General features: G+C 42.4%; 1 protein-coding gene across 3 annotated transcripts in view; it reads right to left on the bottom strand.

Annotated features, from left to right (window-relative positions):
* Positions 1–152: 152 nt before the first annotated feature.
* ash2l (ash2 like, histone lysine methyltransferase complex subunit) overlaps positions 153–17661 on the bottom strand; it is a 31248-nt gene continuing 13739 nt past the window's right edge. The window contains exons 9-18 of one of the 3 annotated variants that reach the window (XM_052041057.1): positions 17228–17245; positions 15909–15971; positions 13092–13179; positions 9564–9781; positions 8431–8598; positions 7377–7570; positions 6208–6300; positions 4683–4781; positions 3716–3775; positions 153–2686 (exon numbers count right to left, since the gene is read on the bottom strand). In XM_052041057.1, coding sequence (XP_051897017.1) covers positions 2579–2686; positions 3716–3775; positions 4683–4781; positions 6208–6300; positions 7377–7570; positions 8431–8598; positions 9564–9781; positions 13092–13179; positions 15909–15971; positions 17228–17245 — 1109 coding nt within the window. In that variant the 3' untranslated portion in view covers positions 153–2578. The remainder of the gene's footprint in view (positions 2687–3715; positions 3776–4682; positions 4782–6207; positions 6301–7376; positions 7571–8430; positions 8599–9563; positions 9782–13091; positions 13180–15908; positions 15972–17227; positions 17246–17661) is intronic. The other 2 variants (XM_052041058.1, XM_052041059.1) reach the window with 2 other exon arrangements.

Genomic DNA, 17661 nt, shown 5'->3' on the forward strand with positions numbered 1-17661 from the left:
GGGCTTTGCACTATGTGCACACACAAATTCCAGTTCTTGTATTTAAAACTGAAATTGCATAGCACAATTCACATGGCTATTTATTAATTTTAAAATTGTTTAGTGAAAGGTCTGCAGAGAAAACGATGCACCTGGATTTATATTTATTATATTTAAATAAATTTCAACTTCTAGCACCATGAAGTTGGACATTTCTTCTCAAAGATACATTATCAAGATACAATAACAGTCATCACAACATTATTGTGGTGGTGTTGAGGGGGTCATTGCAGAGACCTACAAGATGGTTAACTGGATGCAGTACAAGATGATGGGGGCAGGCGGAGGGGAGGCAGGACTAAGTAAGTCAAAAGCACATTGGTCATTTCCTCCACCAATGGAGACCTTCAGCTGGGCCCTTGTTGCTAAGAATAATCAAAGTGGTCATAGCACGAGATGAGATGATGCACACCTTGGATTAATACCCAACAGGTTTTACATTTATTCTTCCAATATTTACCTTTTTCTTTCCTCACGGCACTATTCGTCATTGTGATCAGGCTGCAAGGGCTTGAACTTGGAAAAAAAAATCATAAGCAGCAAGGTTTCACTTTGAAAGCCTCCTCTCTGCCCCACATATACCCAGCTCCAGAGATGGCAGAGATTAGATGACTGAGCACAGAACAGAAATACAACTCAGTGCCTTCCTGTTCACATCAAGCAATGTACCTCAACCAGCTCTATCCTTCCTTTTTGCAGGATTCTTTGCATTAAGCCCACAGCAATCTCTTGTTCTATTCTGTTACTTCTCCCACATTTACCTGTATTGCTCTCATTCTAGATTTGGTTTCCATCAGCACTGTGCACATCTACTTCACATGACCGCATCACACAAACCATTCTGTTCCCTTCTGTCAACATGTCCAGCTGTGGACAATTCCCTCATCAGTCTTCACACACCACTTCCCATCTCCCTGGACGTTAAGCAGGCTATCATTTACCCCTGAAGCATATACACCTCAAACAACCTCTTCTCATGACCAAGATCCTCACCATTTCTGACACCCTGGCTTAGAGCCTGGACATTCTGGAGCTAATTCAAACATGGTTATCCACAGCAATCCTCCCCATACACCTGTGGTTGTGTTAATGTACTCTCTATTCTGCATTATTTTGGTCAAACATACATTTAGAGTCCATTGATAACAGTGAGATGAAGATTCTCCAAATCCTCAGAGGAAGACACTCCACAGACTGAAAATACAAGTCAGATTTATTTACAATTAAAATACACAATGTAAAACACAATGGCACTTGAATCTGAGCATTCACACTTACAACTGCCACCACTGGGTCAACAGTATTACACATTACCACCAACTTCTTTGCATCACCATCAACTCCAACTGGTTGATATTTCCCCACCCTCCTAGAACAACACTAGGACGAGCTGTGGTACCCAGAATGAACTGGCAGAAAAATATAGACAAACCAAGAAATAAGCTGCAAGTACAATTGAGGAATGGCATGTTCACATATTCCAACGGCGAGTGGCATCAGAACTGTTTATTACAACCAAAGCTGAAGTTAATTTTCTCAAAGTGTGGAATGAAATGGAATGACTCCTTAAATATCAATCATCAACCAATTTGAAAGTTTGGGCTATCTTTGATATCAGTATTAATTTAGGTTGAAGTTGGGAAAAGTTATGACATTAGAAGCTGAAAATAATACTGGAAAGAGACAAATTAAAAAAGTTTGATATATAAATCAATGACTGAAAACAGAAATTGCTGGCACAATTTACCAGCGAAAAGAAAGTGAACAAAGCTTACAACCAAAATTGAGAGAACAACATGTGGTATAATCACAAATCACAAATATAGAGACATCAATTTTGGCTTCCATAATGGATAAATGACATCCAAATGCAGGGCTACATTTTGTGCACCCATTTCTGAGAGACTCCTTCCGTGAACCCATTATTCCAGCACAGTTTCTACACACATTTACAATTCACAAAGCGCAACAATGGTCTGCAGTGTGGAATCCAACTTCAAGTGTTGAGTAACCTTCCTTCATATCTTTATTTTGGTTCAGTACCAATCTGAAGTTTAGCAGTTAATTGATGGTTAGGATTCCATGAAGCAGCAGCTTCAGTTGGTTTAAGTACCAAAGTCATCAATCCAAAATACAGAAATGCAGGACCTATTGAGAATATGCCATCATTTCTATTGTTACTTAGGGTTGAAGATTCCATCTCAATATAAAGGAAATGCGTCTTACGGAAGCAATCATGTGACCAGATGATTGCACTGGGTTATTGGGGAAACAGGAGTTAATGCACCAGGTATGAAATTGACAACTGTATACCTCACAACTTACATGTGTATGGAGATCAATGACATCTGGCAGTATGGTTAAGGTTAACACTGGGATCAGCTCTGCTAAATCCACGCACACCGAAACAGTCCTGAACTGTACCACTGATGTATGATCCAAATATGATGGCTCTTGGTTGAAGAACCTCTTCTATTAACTTCAGCTGACCAGCACATCATTAAATAATTCTCAAGTTTGTTTCTTAGTGACAAGAGAGTTATGGCTCCCACGGAGGGCTTCGCCTGCCATCTACCTCTCCTTCAGCATGGTAAAGGACATCTGCCAGTGTGTGCTCAACCACAGCATACCAGCCCATGTCACTGATCTGCAAAATAAATAAAGACAATGTTAGTGGTGCAAGCTCCTGAAACCACTGGTCTCTTTCAGCAATGTGATATCTTAAGGGACAAAAACCAAGGCAGAAAACAATTTTAGTTCCTCCAACTCAAATGTGATTCAGAGAAGCTCATGATGGTCAACTAGATGGCAAACTTGCATCTACAGTGCTACTGGACATCTGAACAGAGTTACTGCAATGGAATACATATATCTACCATCAGCTGCATGCCTGAAATTTGTCTCAATTCAGCAGGGCAGTGCAAGGGGTGTTATTAAAGTGACTTTGTTTTTCCAAAGACAACAGTTAGCCCTACGACAAAGAGGCAAATCGAGGCGTGCCAAGCCAGAGCGGTTAAGAGCTCAGCACCTGCACATGTCCAATGCACAACATGCTGTGCTCTAATGCACAAACAAAGCAATTGGTTAATTCCTGCCATAACTGGGTAATGAATCGATGGTTATAGATCTCAAATCATTACAAAAAGCTTTTCCCTCCCACTCAGGCTAGTCAGGATCTGGAATTCTTCAGTTGAAGAAATGGTGAAGGCAGACTCCTTAAGAAAAGCAAATTGGTCAGGTACTTTGAGGACAGAGAACATGCTGTTTACAGTGGGTATGAGACCAAGTACAATTCCTCTTTCAAAAGTGCCAGGACTGGCACGATGGGAGAAATGGCCATCCTCGGTGCTGCAAATTTCTTAGACTTTTACAAGCGTCTCAAGTCTGCTAAAGAGTGATTTTCGCTTATATAGCATCTTGTAGGACCTTTGAACTTCAATTTCTGATGTGTCACTATTACGATGTAGGAAACACAGCCCCAACCTGACACTTCCAATGTTACAAAGAACCTGAAGCTTGAAACCCTCCCACAAAGTTTTCCAAAACACAAGTGAATCAGTAAAAGGCAAGTAGTGGTATTACACATGGATGGAACACTGTCAATCACTAAATATACATTTCTATTACTAAAGCATTTAGTAAACAACATAATCAAAAATTTACTTGCATAACTTACTGGTTTGAATGGAATGTCTTTTGGAGGATACTTGAAATTTGGTCCAAAGTTGATTGACACCTAAAGAGATCAGTCAGACGTGAACTACATGCTTCATTTTAAGCTGTTTGGATCAGTCAATTACTTGTGGACTAAATTTAGTAATTGGACTAACATGAACATTGATTCAAAATGTAGAAATGAATAGCAAAATTCCATCCAATTCTCTAATGCACTTATTTAATTATGTTCTAATTGAATTAATGTCAGACAATAAACTTTAACCTGCAGATGAAAAAGATCCATTTGCTTATGTGAAGACCCATTAAATCCATATCGTTTTTTTAAAAAATGTAAATGTTTCCCAACTGCCACCACCAGCCATATCTCAGTTCCTCCATCTCTCACTTTAAAACACAGATAACAGGCATCCAAAACCAGGTGTCTACCATTAAATCTGCTTTGGAATTTCCACAGCTTTACTGAAATTAAGAAAGGGGCTCCTCTACAATGCTGATTATCACTGATACTCTGACACTGTATTCACATATCCTTCCAGTGGCTTTCAGTCCAGATGCATCATAGGACACATGAAAGTCAAAAGGACAAGTTCTTCAAAGACACTTAGCCATCACATCCCATGGTGTTAAGCAGTGAAACACGGACCATCTTAGGCATAATTTAGCAGCTGGTCACTCGGAGTTTTGTCACCTTGATCCAATTCAATATTTTGTGTGTTCATTCATGGGATGTGGGCGCAGCTGGCAAGAATGGCATTACTCAGCCCTACTTGCCTTGGAGAAAGTGGCAGTGAGCCACCACCTTGAACAGCTCGTGAATGGGAAGGACAAGGATTTCAACTGAAATATCCAAAATACAAAGGCAAAACAATACTGAACATTAGACATCAATAAAGATGATACATGAATGAGTTGTTACCACAAACAGCTCATTTGACCCCATCTATAACTTAAGCCGATGTACTTACTGTGCAGTTCTTGTACAAAGAAATTGCTGGATGATACACACCAGCATACACATCTTCAAAGGCAGTTCCCGCATTCTCTCCATTCTTGTAAAATATCATCTGGTCAAAATAAAATGTGTTTCATAATTCATCTAAGACATTAACTACAGCAAACCCAATCCCAAGAATTCAAACATAACCCTCGGTACAAACAAATGATATCCAAGAGAGAGCTCTTCCAAAGCTGCACCACACCTTCAGCACTGTTGTGCCATCCTGAGTACGCATTCATTTCTGGAATGGGACTGCAACATTAAACCTTTCAACTCCAAGGTCAGAGCTCCACCTCCAGTCAGAGCCACGTCTCACACCTGATCCAGAAGACGTCACGTGCTGTTCTGGTCTGACTTCTGCCATATAAAGTTGGCCTGAACATTGCACCAAATCCTGACTGCAGACTTATTATGAAGTGCGCATCATTTTCCTCTGCAGGGCAAGATGAGACAATCCCCTTATACCACCACCCAGGAAGAGATCGAGTGGCCTGTTCAGCTTCACTGCTCCAGGCTCTCGAGGAACGTGGCAGGAACCAGACCTCAGAACTACAGTGAAAGGAGGGGGCAACCGAGACCAGAAGCACAGAAATTGTGGGATGACAGCAAGTTGACACCGAGCCATGGGGCATAAGTACATCTTATAAGTGGAACGGTCTCATGACAACAACCTTTCCCTCAATGTCAACAAAGCTAAAGAGCTGGTCACTGACTTCAGGAAAGGGGGCGGTGTACATGCACCTGTCTACATCAATGGTGCTGAGGTCGAGAGGGTTGACAGCTTCAAGTTCCTGGGAGTGAACATCACCAACAGCCTGTCCTGGTCAAATCACGTAGATGCCACGGCCAAGAAAGCTCACCAGCGCCTCTACTTCCTCAGGAGGCTAAAGAAATTTGGTTTGTCCCCTTTGACTCTCATCAACTTCTACCGATGCACCATAGAAAGCATCCTATCTGGATGTATCACGGCTTGGTACAGCAACTGCTCTGCCCAAGACCGCAAGAAGCTGCAGAGAGTTGTGGACACAGCCCAGTGCATCACTGAAACCAACCTCCCCTCCTTGGACTCTGTTTTTACCTCTCGTTGTCTTGGTCTAGCAGCCAGCATAATCAAAGACCCCACCCACCCGGGACATTCTCTCTTCTCTTCCATCAGGTAGAAGATATAGGAGCCCGAGGGCACGTACCACCAGACTTAAGGACAGCTTCTACCCCACTGTGATAAGACTATTGAACGGTTCCCTTATACAATGAGATGGACTCTGACCTCACGCTCTACCTTGTTGTGACCTTGCACCTTATTGCACTGCACTTTCTCTGTAGCTGTGACACTTTACTCTGCACTGTTACTGTTTTTACCTGTACTACATCGATGCACTCTGTACTAACTCAATGTAACTGCACTGTGTAATGAATTGACCTGTACGATCGGTTTGCAAGACAAGTTTTTCACTGTACCTCGGTACAAGTGACAATAATAAACCAATACTTACCTTGCTACCTGCTGCTGGTTTGAGACTTTTCTCGGCTTTGTCCACAAAATCTTTCTCCTCAAAGTACAAGTAGCTCTTGAATTTAATCAAAGCCTACGTTGAAAGGAAAGATGGGCATTAACTGCACAAAATAAAGTCCATCACTTTCAGTTTTTCCCGTCACCCCAATTTAATTGGACCAGTGCTTCATTTAGCAATCAAAAGCAGCATTAAGGAAGAGTTCTCCATATCTGGAGTATAAGATGGCAGCCAGGTCTATAGACAGAGATACACTTTGGGATTCCCATGCGTTGCTACAGATCAGGCAGTACAATTTGACCACAGCTTTGTTACACTAACTCCTCATTGTGGAGCTTGCCAACTCAACCCTTCATTTTAATCTGCCATCTTTAAACAATTAAAAAGATATGCAGCTATATCCCAGCTGCACAATGTCAGGATGTCCCACAAGGAACCTAAATTAACCTCAACTGCTTTTTCCTGACCCCATACCGAAAGCCTCAATTTATCAGTGGTCCAAAATCTCCGAGCCTTGAACATAAAGCAACTAAGCATCCACAGCTCAATAATTTCAAAGATTCACAATCTTCAGAGGTTGTTGAGTTAAGAGCACAGGAGGCCACCATTCTATCCACTGACCTCCTACCAGCTCTCTGTGGAGCAATCTAGCCAGTCCCCTTCTCCTGCTTCACCCCAAATCTCCTGAGGTTATTTACAGCAGCCAGTGTAGAGGACACTCCAAAACCTGTAAGATGTTGACGACTAGATGGTTTTTCTTTAGCAAAGTAAGTTGATGGACAAGTTCTGACCAGGGTATTTGCAAGAACTTCCATGCTTTTGCTTCATGCTAGAGCCACAGGATATTTTTTTTAAGCCCATCTGAGAGAGCAGGTGGGACCTTGGTTTTAACATTTCATTTGCAGGCCTGCACTTCTGATCCTGGGGCATTCCCTCAAAACAATTACCACTAATTCCTTGTAAGATGGTAACAAACAGCCCATTGCAACCCAGCATAGTCACGTGGAATTTACTCTTCCCATATTTCTTACCCTGACAGTGACCACAATCTTTATTTTAATTGTAAGAATATTAAATAAAGAGTAAGATGGATGGGTGGGGTTTGTATCAGTTGACATTTTGATCCATTTGTGAACATCCGTGAGAATTACCTTGTCTTTATAAGTGTCTGGCAGTGCCCGGGCAGCCTCTGTGTCCTCAGGAAGGTAGAGGTAAAACCCAAGAACATCTCCTTGCCCATAGCCTTCAGAATAGTGTCTGCCTATTGACTGATGGAACTTGGTCCCCTTCTTACTGCGCCAAGAGTAACTGAACTTGTCATAGCCCAAGGGTGCCTGGAGATTGCCTGGAAGCAAAGTTTGAACAAGATTATAATGTAGTTTCTGAATCTTCGACTCTTCAGCTCCAATAACATCTGTCAAACTCTTAAACTCCTCAAATTCTTTTGTTGGCATAACAACCCAGGGCAGTTTGGCTCTTCCTTTTATCCAAGATTATGGGCTTTCAAAAATCGCAAGTTTGGATCAACTCGTCTTTTACCTCAAACTCTCATTTAAAATTATTTCATCACTGGCAGCCGGGCTCTCTGGTTGCAGAATTCTCCCCAAAACAAGAATTAGCCACCTCTTTTCTGGAAGATCTATATTTTTGACCAAGCCTTTGCTTTTGATGATGTCACTCCTGTGAAACATCTTGGGACACCATACTATTTTAAAGAACCATGTTAAAGCAACTAAACATTGCAGTTACATGAATTTGCTGTGTCTTTTACCCATGTTTCTTTAAGCAAACCTATACAGCCTTTACCAGGAAACAGATGTTAGAAACAGGATGTGTTTTGTTAAAGCAGAATAACTGCCAAACAAAGCTTACTCCAAAACATTTAAAAAAAATAAATGAGCGTTTCAGGCCCCATCTTGCTATTCCACTCAATGAAAAATGCAACTGACCCTTCATTCACAAAACCATCAGCCCACACTCAATTCAACTACATCTCAGTTGCATTACTTTTGATCAATGCCAATGTGTGCTTGCTCCATTTTACCCGATCAACTACTGATTAACACTACTATTTCAGCCCATTTTCCACTTAGCTTTCAATCTTGCTAAGAGTTTGCACTAAACACCCAACTGAAATTGGATAAACCCACATGTAGATATCTCCTTCATTTCTACAGTTTTGCCCAGGTTTTTGTAGCCCTATACCTAAGGGCTGTGACCAGCCAAGTCTTGCAGCTGTCTCTGTGGGCATTTCATCCACTGTGATCTCGAAGTACCAGCCTCCTTTCCGGATTCCATGAGATGCTCGCACCATGGAGTAACCTTTCTCTCCTGTCACAGTCAGCCGGTCATCTGAGATCTTCAACTGAGGGGCTGGAAAAGATTCAAAGAGTCAAATCTCAAACCCTTTCCTCCTTACCATTTCCAATAAATGTTCACCAATGCACTCAAGTTCAATTAGAAGGTCAATATGTGGCACATACTATCTTCCCAAACATCAATACTACCGTTAGGGACCAGTTTAGTAAATGGTGGTTCTGGAAAGTGGAGCATAAAGTCACACAGCACAGAAACAAGTCCTTCAGCCCAACTGGTCCATGCTGACCAAGATACCCATCTAAGCTAGTCCCATTTGCCCATGTTTGGCCCATATCCCTCAGAGTCCATAGTGTGATACAATGAATACAAAGCTTCTGATCTGTGCTTTGAACACCCAGTCTGGTAAACCAAGGCAAGTTCATCACAAATCAACACTAATCTTGGCATGAGCAGGGTTGGGTCAGCACCTCCATTCAGAGGCACTGATCCAGGGGAGGTGGGCAGTGAGACCCAAGCCGCCAAAGAAGAATGCAGAACAGCTTGGTGGAGGTGGGGAAGTCTACTAGTTGCAGTGAAACGAGCCCTGTTATTGTTTTTACCTGTACTACCTCAATGCACTCTGTACTAACTCAATGTAACTGCACTGTGTAATGAATTGACCTGTATGATCAGTTTGCAAGACAAGTTTTTCCACCGTACCTCGGTACAAGTGACAATAATAAACCAATACCACTGATTGCACCTTACATCATGACCAGCCCAACCCAGAAATGCAAGCAAGGATGAGAACAGCCTGCAGGTCAGTGATTAGAGACAGCGTGAATGCCAAAACTACTGAAATCCAAGCAGATTCCCACTCTGACTTATTCCCTTGGAGATCCCCGTTTCTGCATTCCTTTCAAGCTCACACCCCACGGGGGAATAAGGCACCACCCACCACAAGTGACACCAGCCACCCACTCCCCCACCCATTTCCAAGGTGAAAAAGGCAGAACACACCGAGAATCCTGCATACAAACCTCGATCGTGGAGTGCCAGGAGAACCTTTTCATAGAGGCAAGCCCGGTAAAGATCCCCAGGGATGGGTTTACCAGCCCAGCAGTCTAGTTCAAGTTTCTCTGGGTCTGGTGCATGGGGATCAGGCTCAGCCAGGATATACCGATATCCATCCTTATTGAACGGATGTTCCAGGGGATAGCCATGTGGGGGCAGTCGCTGAGCAGCAAACAGTGGGTCACTGAGGGAAATTAGATACACAAATAGAATTTAATTTACAACAATTTCCTTGTACACCTTTCATTCCATTCCTCTGGTTCAAATTTAGCCGACCCTAGTATTCCAGAGTATATAATCCCAACCAACTTCTGGGAAAAAGATTTAGATAAAAACCAATCTGTCCACAAACAAAAGCCGTTAGTGTAAATTTGCACCTTTCCCAATATAATCAAATACTGCGAAAGGTCTTCACAACTATAACACATTTTGTTCCTTCAGGGCTGGAGGGATATTTCATGCCTGTAACCAAATTCGTAACTATTAAGGAACAGGTCACAAGAACACAAGGAAATTAGCAGGAAAGAGTCACCAGGTCTTTCGAGCTGGTTGGCTCCACCATTCAATATATTGGTGGATCTACCCCAGGCCAATTGCTCATCTGTACCAGTTCCCCACAGCCCTCAATTCCCAGACCTTTCAAAAATCTACCTACCGCCACTTTAAAACCTTCCAATGATTCACCCTCCACAATTCTCTGTGGTAGAGAATTCCAGAGATTCACCACCCTCTGCAAAAAGAAATTTCTATACATCTCCATTTTAAATGACAGGCTCCTTATTTTGAAACTATGGTCCCTTGTTTGAGACTCTCCCATTAATGAAAACATTTTGACATCTGCCTGGTCACACCACCCAAGGATCACCCCTAAATTCCAAAGAATACACACCCAAACTGTCTAGCCTCTCTTGATGGGACAACCCTCTCATCCCAGGAACTAGTCTGGTGAATCTCCCTTGGAATGTCTCCAAGGTTACCGTATTTTTTTCCCCCAAAAGGTAGTGGGACCAAACTGTGTGCAGTACTCCAGGTGTGGCTCCACCAGCACCCTGCACAACTGTAACAAAACATCCCCATTTTTAAACTCTAAAAACTCTTTATAGTAAAGGCCAAAGTGCCACTTGCCTCTTAACTGCTTGCTTGGACCTACCTGCTAACCTTTGATTCATGCACTACAACACCAAGCTCCCTCTGTATTTCATTCACTAGCAGTCTCACTCCATTCAGATACTAATCTACCTTTAGATTCTTCTTACCAAAGTGCTGAGCTCACGCTTCCCACATTAAACTTCAGACACTAAGTTTTTGGCCACTCACTCCATCTATATCCCAGTGCAGGGTCACAATATCCTCATCACAACATTCCCTTTCACCTATTTTTGTGTTATTAGAAAACTTGGACACCTTACCCTTCACCCCCTCCAGGTCATTAATGTAAGTAGTAAATGATTGATTCCTGGGGTGCTTTACTCGTTACAAACTGAAAAAAAAAAGCCTTTTTCTATGAGATTGCCAGTTTTTAAATATATGCCAATGTAATTTCTCCAATTATGCACCAGCCTCCCGTGCAGTACCTTGACAAATGCCTTTTGGTAATCTAAGTACACTATATCTACAGGTTCCCCTCTATCATCTCTGTTACAACCTCAAAAGAACGCAAGCCAATTTCTTAAATACAATTTACCCATCATTAAAACATGCCAACTTGGTTTGATTACATTAAGCTTTTTTAAAAGTTAGTTATTTCCTCTTTGATAATCAACTCCAGCATCTAGTCAATTCAGCTCCTTTGCTCACTGAAACAGTGGCTAACCTGTGACCCAGCTCCACAGATCCCTCCTTCCCCAGATCCCTGAAACAATCCTTAAATTTAAACTTAACAATTACCCATCATTAGTTGCCATTTGCAAAGACAGCTCCAAATATCTAGCATGTTCTGGGTGCAGAAGTGCTTCCTAACCATTCCTTCAAGGACTGGATCTCATTTTTAAATTCTGCTCCCTTGTCCTAAACCACCTAAATTGGTAGAAGTGGTTTCTCTCTATTCAGCTTTCCATTCAAACAAACCACACTTAATTTTTTTTAAACTCATCCACTTTGTTCACTCAATGAACAAAACCAACAGTTTTCTTTCAGAGTTATAACCTAGCTAACTCCAAAGATTTTGTGCACAATCCACTTCAGAACTCTCTTCCTCAAGGAGTGATAGAAGCAGAGTCCATGTGTATTTTTATGGCAGGGGTAGATAGTTTACCAATAGGCACGGTGAAAAGGATACTGCGGATGGATGTGAAAGCGAAGTTTACACTCAGACCAGCCATGATCTTATTAAATGGCAGACTCAAGGGGTGAGGTGGTCTATTCCTACTTTGTGTGCCAACAGGCAAGAAAAGGTCTGCTTATTAGGATTCATCTCTGGCCTGGAGGTGGGAGAGAAACGAGAAAGTGCATGAAACTCAGTGAATCAGCACCATCCTTATATAGAGTGGCACATTAAACTCAGCCTTGGGGTGGACCAACACTCTATACATCCCAAAACAGGCTTGCGTATATTGGGGCTTTCGAAACTACTGAAAATATTTGAAAGTGCTTTAAACCTATTAGAGTTTTTTTAAAAATAGAAGTGTAATTAGTGACATATAATGCAGGAATGGTCAGAAGAGAGGAGTTCAAATCAAACTGCTGGTGAACATTCAATCCAAAGCCCAATTTAAATAATGAAAAGCTCCCTGAACCAGGAAGGGAAAAGACAAGTACAGAAAAATGCTGGAAACACTCAATAGGTTCAATTCTGGTTCAAGCACCTTCAGCACAACATGAAAGATCTCATTAACACAAGAGACTTCAGATGCTGGAATCTGGAGCAAGACACAAGATGCTGGAGGAACTCAGTGGGTCAGGCAGCATCTGTGGAGGGAAATGGACAGTCAATGTTTCAGGTCGAGTCCCTTCATCTGGACTGGTCGATGCTTCAGGTTCAGACCCTTCATCTGGGGTGATGAACACCATGAAGTCCAGATGAAGGGTCTCGACCCAAAACGTTGACTGTCCATTTCACTCCATAGATGCTGCCTGATCCACTGAGCTCCTCCAGCATCTCATGTGTTGCTGCTGATGAAAGAGCTTGAACCTGTAATGTTTACTGTTTCTCTTTCCACAGATGCTGACTGACCTACTGAGTGTTTCTAACATTTTCTGTTTTTATTTCAGATTGCCAACTTCTGTAGTTTGTTTTATATATTCATCAGGGAAAGATGAGAATTGTGCGTGCAAGCTGTCTGAAAGTACTGGATTGCTCTGTGAACCAGCACACTGTCATTCCAACAGGGAATCATGATCGCCCCTGCCGCCCCCCCCCCCCCCCCAGGAACCTGCAGATACCAAGCCTGGGATCCACTCTATGAGGAAGTACACTCCTGTTTCAGTGTTGCACTCCCACTTGTCTAAGCGGCTGCTGGCCCTGGACATCATCCCACCAACTGAAAGGCCCTCACCTTCGGGTCCTCTTGGCAGCCCCTCCTGAAGTGCCATCCTGTTTACGTTTTGCTCCTCTTCCTTTTCCACTCCCTCCAACAGAGCCACCTTTGAAAGAAAACACTGAAGACTGTGATCTGGAAGTAATGAACCTATACCCAAAACCCAAAGCTAAGCAGCCATTTGGAGAAGCACGTTAACAATTCTGAGTGTATTGAACACAGACCAGCCCATAAGCATTTGGCTACTTCACATGCCCAAAGTAGGAGAGTCCCAAAAGTAAACATTTTGGCAGCACCAAAACTAATTTCAGCACGGTTGCGCAAGGTTACTCACTATGCTGTCCTCCAAGGGTGTTACTGCCAGAATCTCACAGGGAACAAATAAATAAAATTAGATGTTTTTTAAAATGAATGGCGTCCATTCTATCCGATTAAAGGTAAAACCATTTCAGCTTCAAGTATGTTACATCTGATCATCATGTACCAAGAACAAATAGAGGAATTCCCTTTAAATAAATAATATTGAATATACAATGGATACAAAGTAAAGTGTTCAGGCAGAATCAGCCTGGATTCGTAATGACTGCTAATGCTACCTCAGCTCTCCTGCGCCAAACTGTATGTACGCCCTCGCAAAAGCAGTTGTACTCCTCATAAAACTGCTTCCTCGTGCCCATGCCTACAGCCTTTACCTCTCTTTATTCTAGTTATCAGATCCTCATCTTTCAATGAAAGCAAAATGGTGCACTTCAAAAATAAATGCTCAGCAGAATACATGGAAACACTGAATGACAATTTGCCTACTGGAACCAGGAACCGATTTCCAAGTTAAGATGCAGAGTGTTGGAAATAACCAGATGTCAGGAGAATGCCCATCCAGTTTTGACCTTTCTGTATGTCTGCTTATAGTTCACAGTAATCCAACTCAAGCCCCTGAAATTATGAACACTAATATTTAATATTCAACATAGTGCCCAAAAAACAGCAGCCATCTGTATGAAGGATAAAGGATGGATGCCTTTAGACCAAATCAAATCCCTGGCCCTGAAGCATTTAGTTTCATTATGCAACCTGGTTACACCAAGGGTAGAGTCAATCTAATTGATGCTGTGGCAGCACGTACATTGATGCTTCTGCCTCATTATCAGGGTTTGAAAGATCAGAATAATTTTCTGTCAGCATTCAAGTCCTGATACATAAACTAAACGGTGTAGTTGTGTGCCTCTGTAGCTGACTGGCTTACAAGATTGATACCACTTTGTCCCATTCTAATATTTTGCTCCTCACAAAACTGTCAGGAGCAAAAATAGATGCAGCTTGCAAAACGCACATTTTAAAACTTTGCAACTTTTTCGATACTTCCAAAAAGTTAAAATCATTTTGCCTATGTGCTAGTGTGGTCCAGATTCCTGCATCCTCGGGATGCAGAAGTGCTTGGGATTAGGTTAGGTTTCTGACCGATTCACAACAGGAGAGATGTTGGAAGAAAATTGCGGTGGGAGAACTATTGATTTAAAGAAGGCAGTGAAAGAGGAAATTGCATAGGAAGAAATAACTCAGTCTGGGCATTAAGATATGTGTAATTGCTAAGAAAACTATTTGGTGCTGAAGCGAGGAGGAGAAAATGAATTTTAAAAAATGTAACCAACTTCAAGTTGCACTTGGTTCATCAGGATCAAGGCAAGAAGCTAACATGACTGCAAACAATACTTATCATTCACTCCAAGTCCCTTCCCAGCAGTTTTGCAATTATCACTGTCAGAATGAAATGCATTGGAGAACTTTAAGCCCCATTAGAGGCTGAAAATGATCTGTCTTTTCAAGGACACCATAAATTATGACCTGTGGAGTCAAATTCTTCAAAGCACTCTTTCTCCAAGGGAGACATTTTTTTGTATGTGGGACTGATATCTTCCTGAACCATCAATAAACACTGTACAAACTAAAGTCACCCAACTTAATTAGCAGACATCAATAATTTACTGAGTACGACAAAGGAAAGTCACCAATAAGCTAATTCTAACCAAGTCTCCAGATTTGAAGACCCTTAGCCCGACACATCAATTAAGCCTCTCCCACCTTTCGTTACATACAGAGATGCAATACTGTAACTTTTGTTCCACTATCTCGCACACTTCACTATGGGTTACATTTGAAAACAAGCACAATTTAATCTTAGATACTGTATATTGCCTAACATACATTTTAAACAAATAACAATTCATACATTAAAATATTCTCAAGTTAAACCTAAAAAGGTACTTCACATGAATGTATACATAAATGCATTTTTGTTGGTGCATTGGGTTAGATCAGGAAGGTTGATGTACTATGTGATACCTATTCTGTCCACATGGGAAAATAACCGCAAGCTCGTTGAAGGAGGACAATTTCAAACAGCTGCCCCAAGTTACGAGACATGCCGTTCACCTTTATTCAGCTTTTCAGCTGATCTTGTAGCAAATGAAAATCAAGCTGAAGATAGCACGAGTCTAAAGCTCTCTCCACTGCTCCTGCAGCTGTAGAAGACTATCTACCCCCATCAGTCTGCCATTTCCGGTTCCCAAGCGTGTTCACCAACAGCTGGCAGTGGTAGACCAAACTACATCCAACTTTAAGGTTGTTTAAACTTGTGCATCAACCACAATGTAACCCAAAGCCATCAGCTGAAACTCTTCACTAAATCTTCATCCAAGACGCCATACAGAAGACTTTCTAATCTCAGCTACGCTGGCAAGTGATGAGAACAGGGCTCCCAGCTGCAGCATAACTGGGATCTTCTCCCCAACCGACCACACTCTGACCTTGGCAGTTCCAGCAGAAATCGCAACTCACCTTGTGTGGAGTCACGGGTGCGACCCCCAGTCGCGTCACTGCCCGCTGCACCGCTGGGTTGCCCTGCAAACACAAATTGTGAAGCCACGATTCTCGCGTGTCAGCCTGTTGGGTTTAGTCAGCAGAGTGCTGCCAATGTCCAGAAGCATAAAAAGGACCTGGCTTAACATAGGACAGGGAGACCAGCACTTCAATAAAGGCTCTGCAAGAGCTCCATAAAGCTATCACACTGGGGTGGGGCGGGGAGGGAAGGTGGGAGACTTGACAATGACTTCAGTTCTGATGTCTGCTCTCCTGATGTTACCAACTTGTGCCAGGGAATAGGCTCCAGACATTGGTCATGCTCCAGTGCCAACGGAAGTAGCCATGCCTGACATGAAAGCCCTGGTGATCAATAGTGATGGCTATTGGACACAATGTCACTGTTGAACTGGCTCTTGCTCTTATGCAATAGCTGGGGTCAGGGATATACAAAAAAAACAGGCAATCAGTTCGTCCTTCCCACACCCGCCACCCCTCCCCCCCCACCCCCCATTCAGGGAGGCTGAAGCAACGTTGCAGAACTCGTGCTGCCCCCATATACGAGAGCAGTAAACTCAGCAGGATCTTGACCGCCCATTTACCCAAAGGGCGAATAGAAAAAATAAGCAGCAGGAGTTGCCAGGAGGAGGAGAGATAATGATCAAAAGAGCAATGAGAAAGCACTCAACCGGAGGGGCAGGGGTGGGGGAGAAAGGATGTTGCACGTAGAAATCCAGTGCATTTAAATGTGATCCCATTCCCTGACTGGATCTGAACTATGGTAACTCACCTGGGGCTACACTGTTTCACGGTGACCAACATCATCGGCCAACCTAACCTCCCTTCCCCAAGATCGCCTGTAGGTGCAACTTATAACACTAAGCTTACAACATTTAGAATGCTCATCATCTAAAGCTCAACGTGGCAAAAACAAGAACATCTCCACCACCACCACCCACTCAAAATTTCAGTTTAAATGGATCATCTGATCTGAACTGTGCAAGAAATGCATCACAACTGAAACAGAGGCCATCACCTTAATCTGCACTTTCAATGTTTCAATATTAACTACTCTGCCAATTATGGTTTGCTTGCCAACACTTCAGCTCACATCCACCGTATTAGAAAATACAACAAATTTGCATCCTGTTGCACAAGTGCTATATTTTGCCCAGTTCAGATCAGAGGAAAAAGGAAAAGTTTTTTTTTAAAAAAGGCACTGCAAATCGCTAAACAAGCATTTTAAGCCAGGTACAAAATACTTAAGTTTCAGAACTTCTTAAGACACAAACTTTCACCTCCAAATGAAGGTCCACCTGGAAGAGAAGTTACAGCATGCATTTGAAGTCTGAAGTCAACAGAAGCATCAACTATGGATTCTTATGCATTTTTTTAAAATTTAGTTTGAAGGCAATGTTCCACACGCAGCTCTTGGTTAGAACCACTCTTCTTCCCCAAGGTTTCCTGTCGCCCCCAGGGGTAGCAGGACACCAAGCAAATAGTCGAACTTCCCTCTGGAACTTCCAAGGAAAGCCCACCTCTAGATAGGCAAGTATCCAACTTGGACCAACTAAACCTTGCACACAGCCAAACGCAATGTGTGACTAACAGCGTTTGCTAGGCAAATGGCCTTGCAATAAATGAATGGGAGGCTTGACTGACTGCACAATGTTGGTTATATCTGGGATATAACATCTTTGTAGATATTTAAGGGATGTTTACTCATTATAAA

The sequence above is a fragment of the Pristis pectinata genome, chromosome 29 (genome assembly GCF_009764475.1).
Source record: "Pristis pectinata isolate sPriPec2 chromosome 29, sPriPec2.1.pri, whole genome shotgun sequence".
NCBI lineage: Eukaryota > Metazoa > Chordata > Chondrichthyes > Rhinopristiformes > Pristidae > Pristis > Pristis pectinata.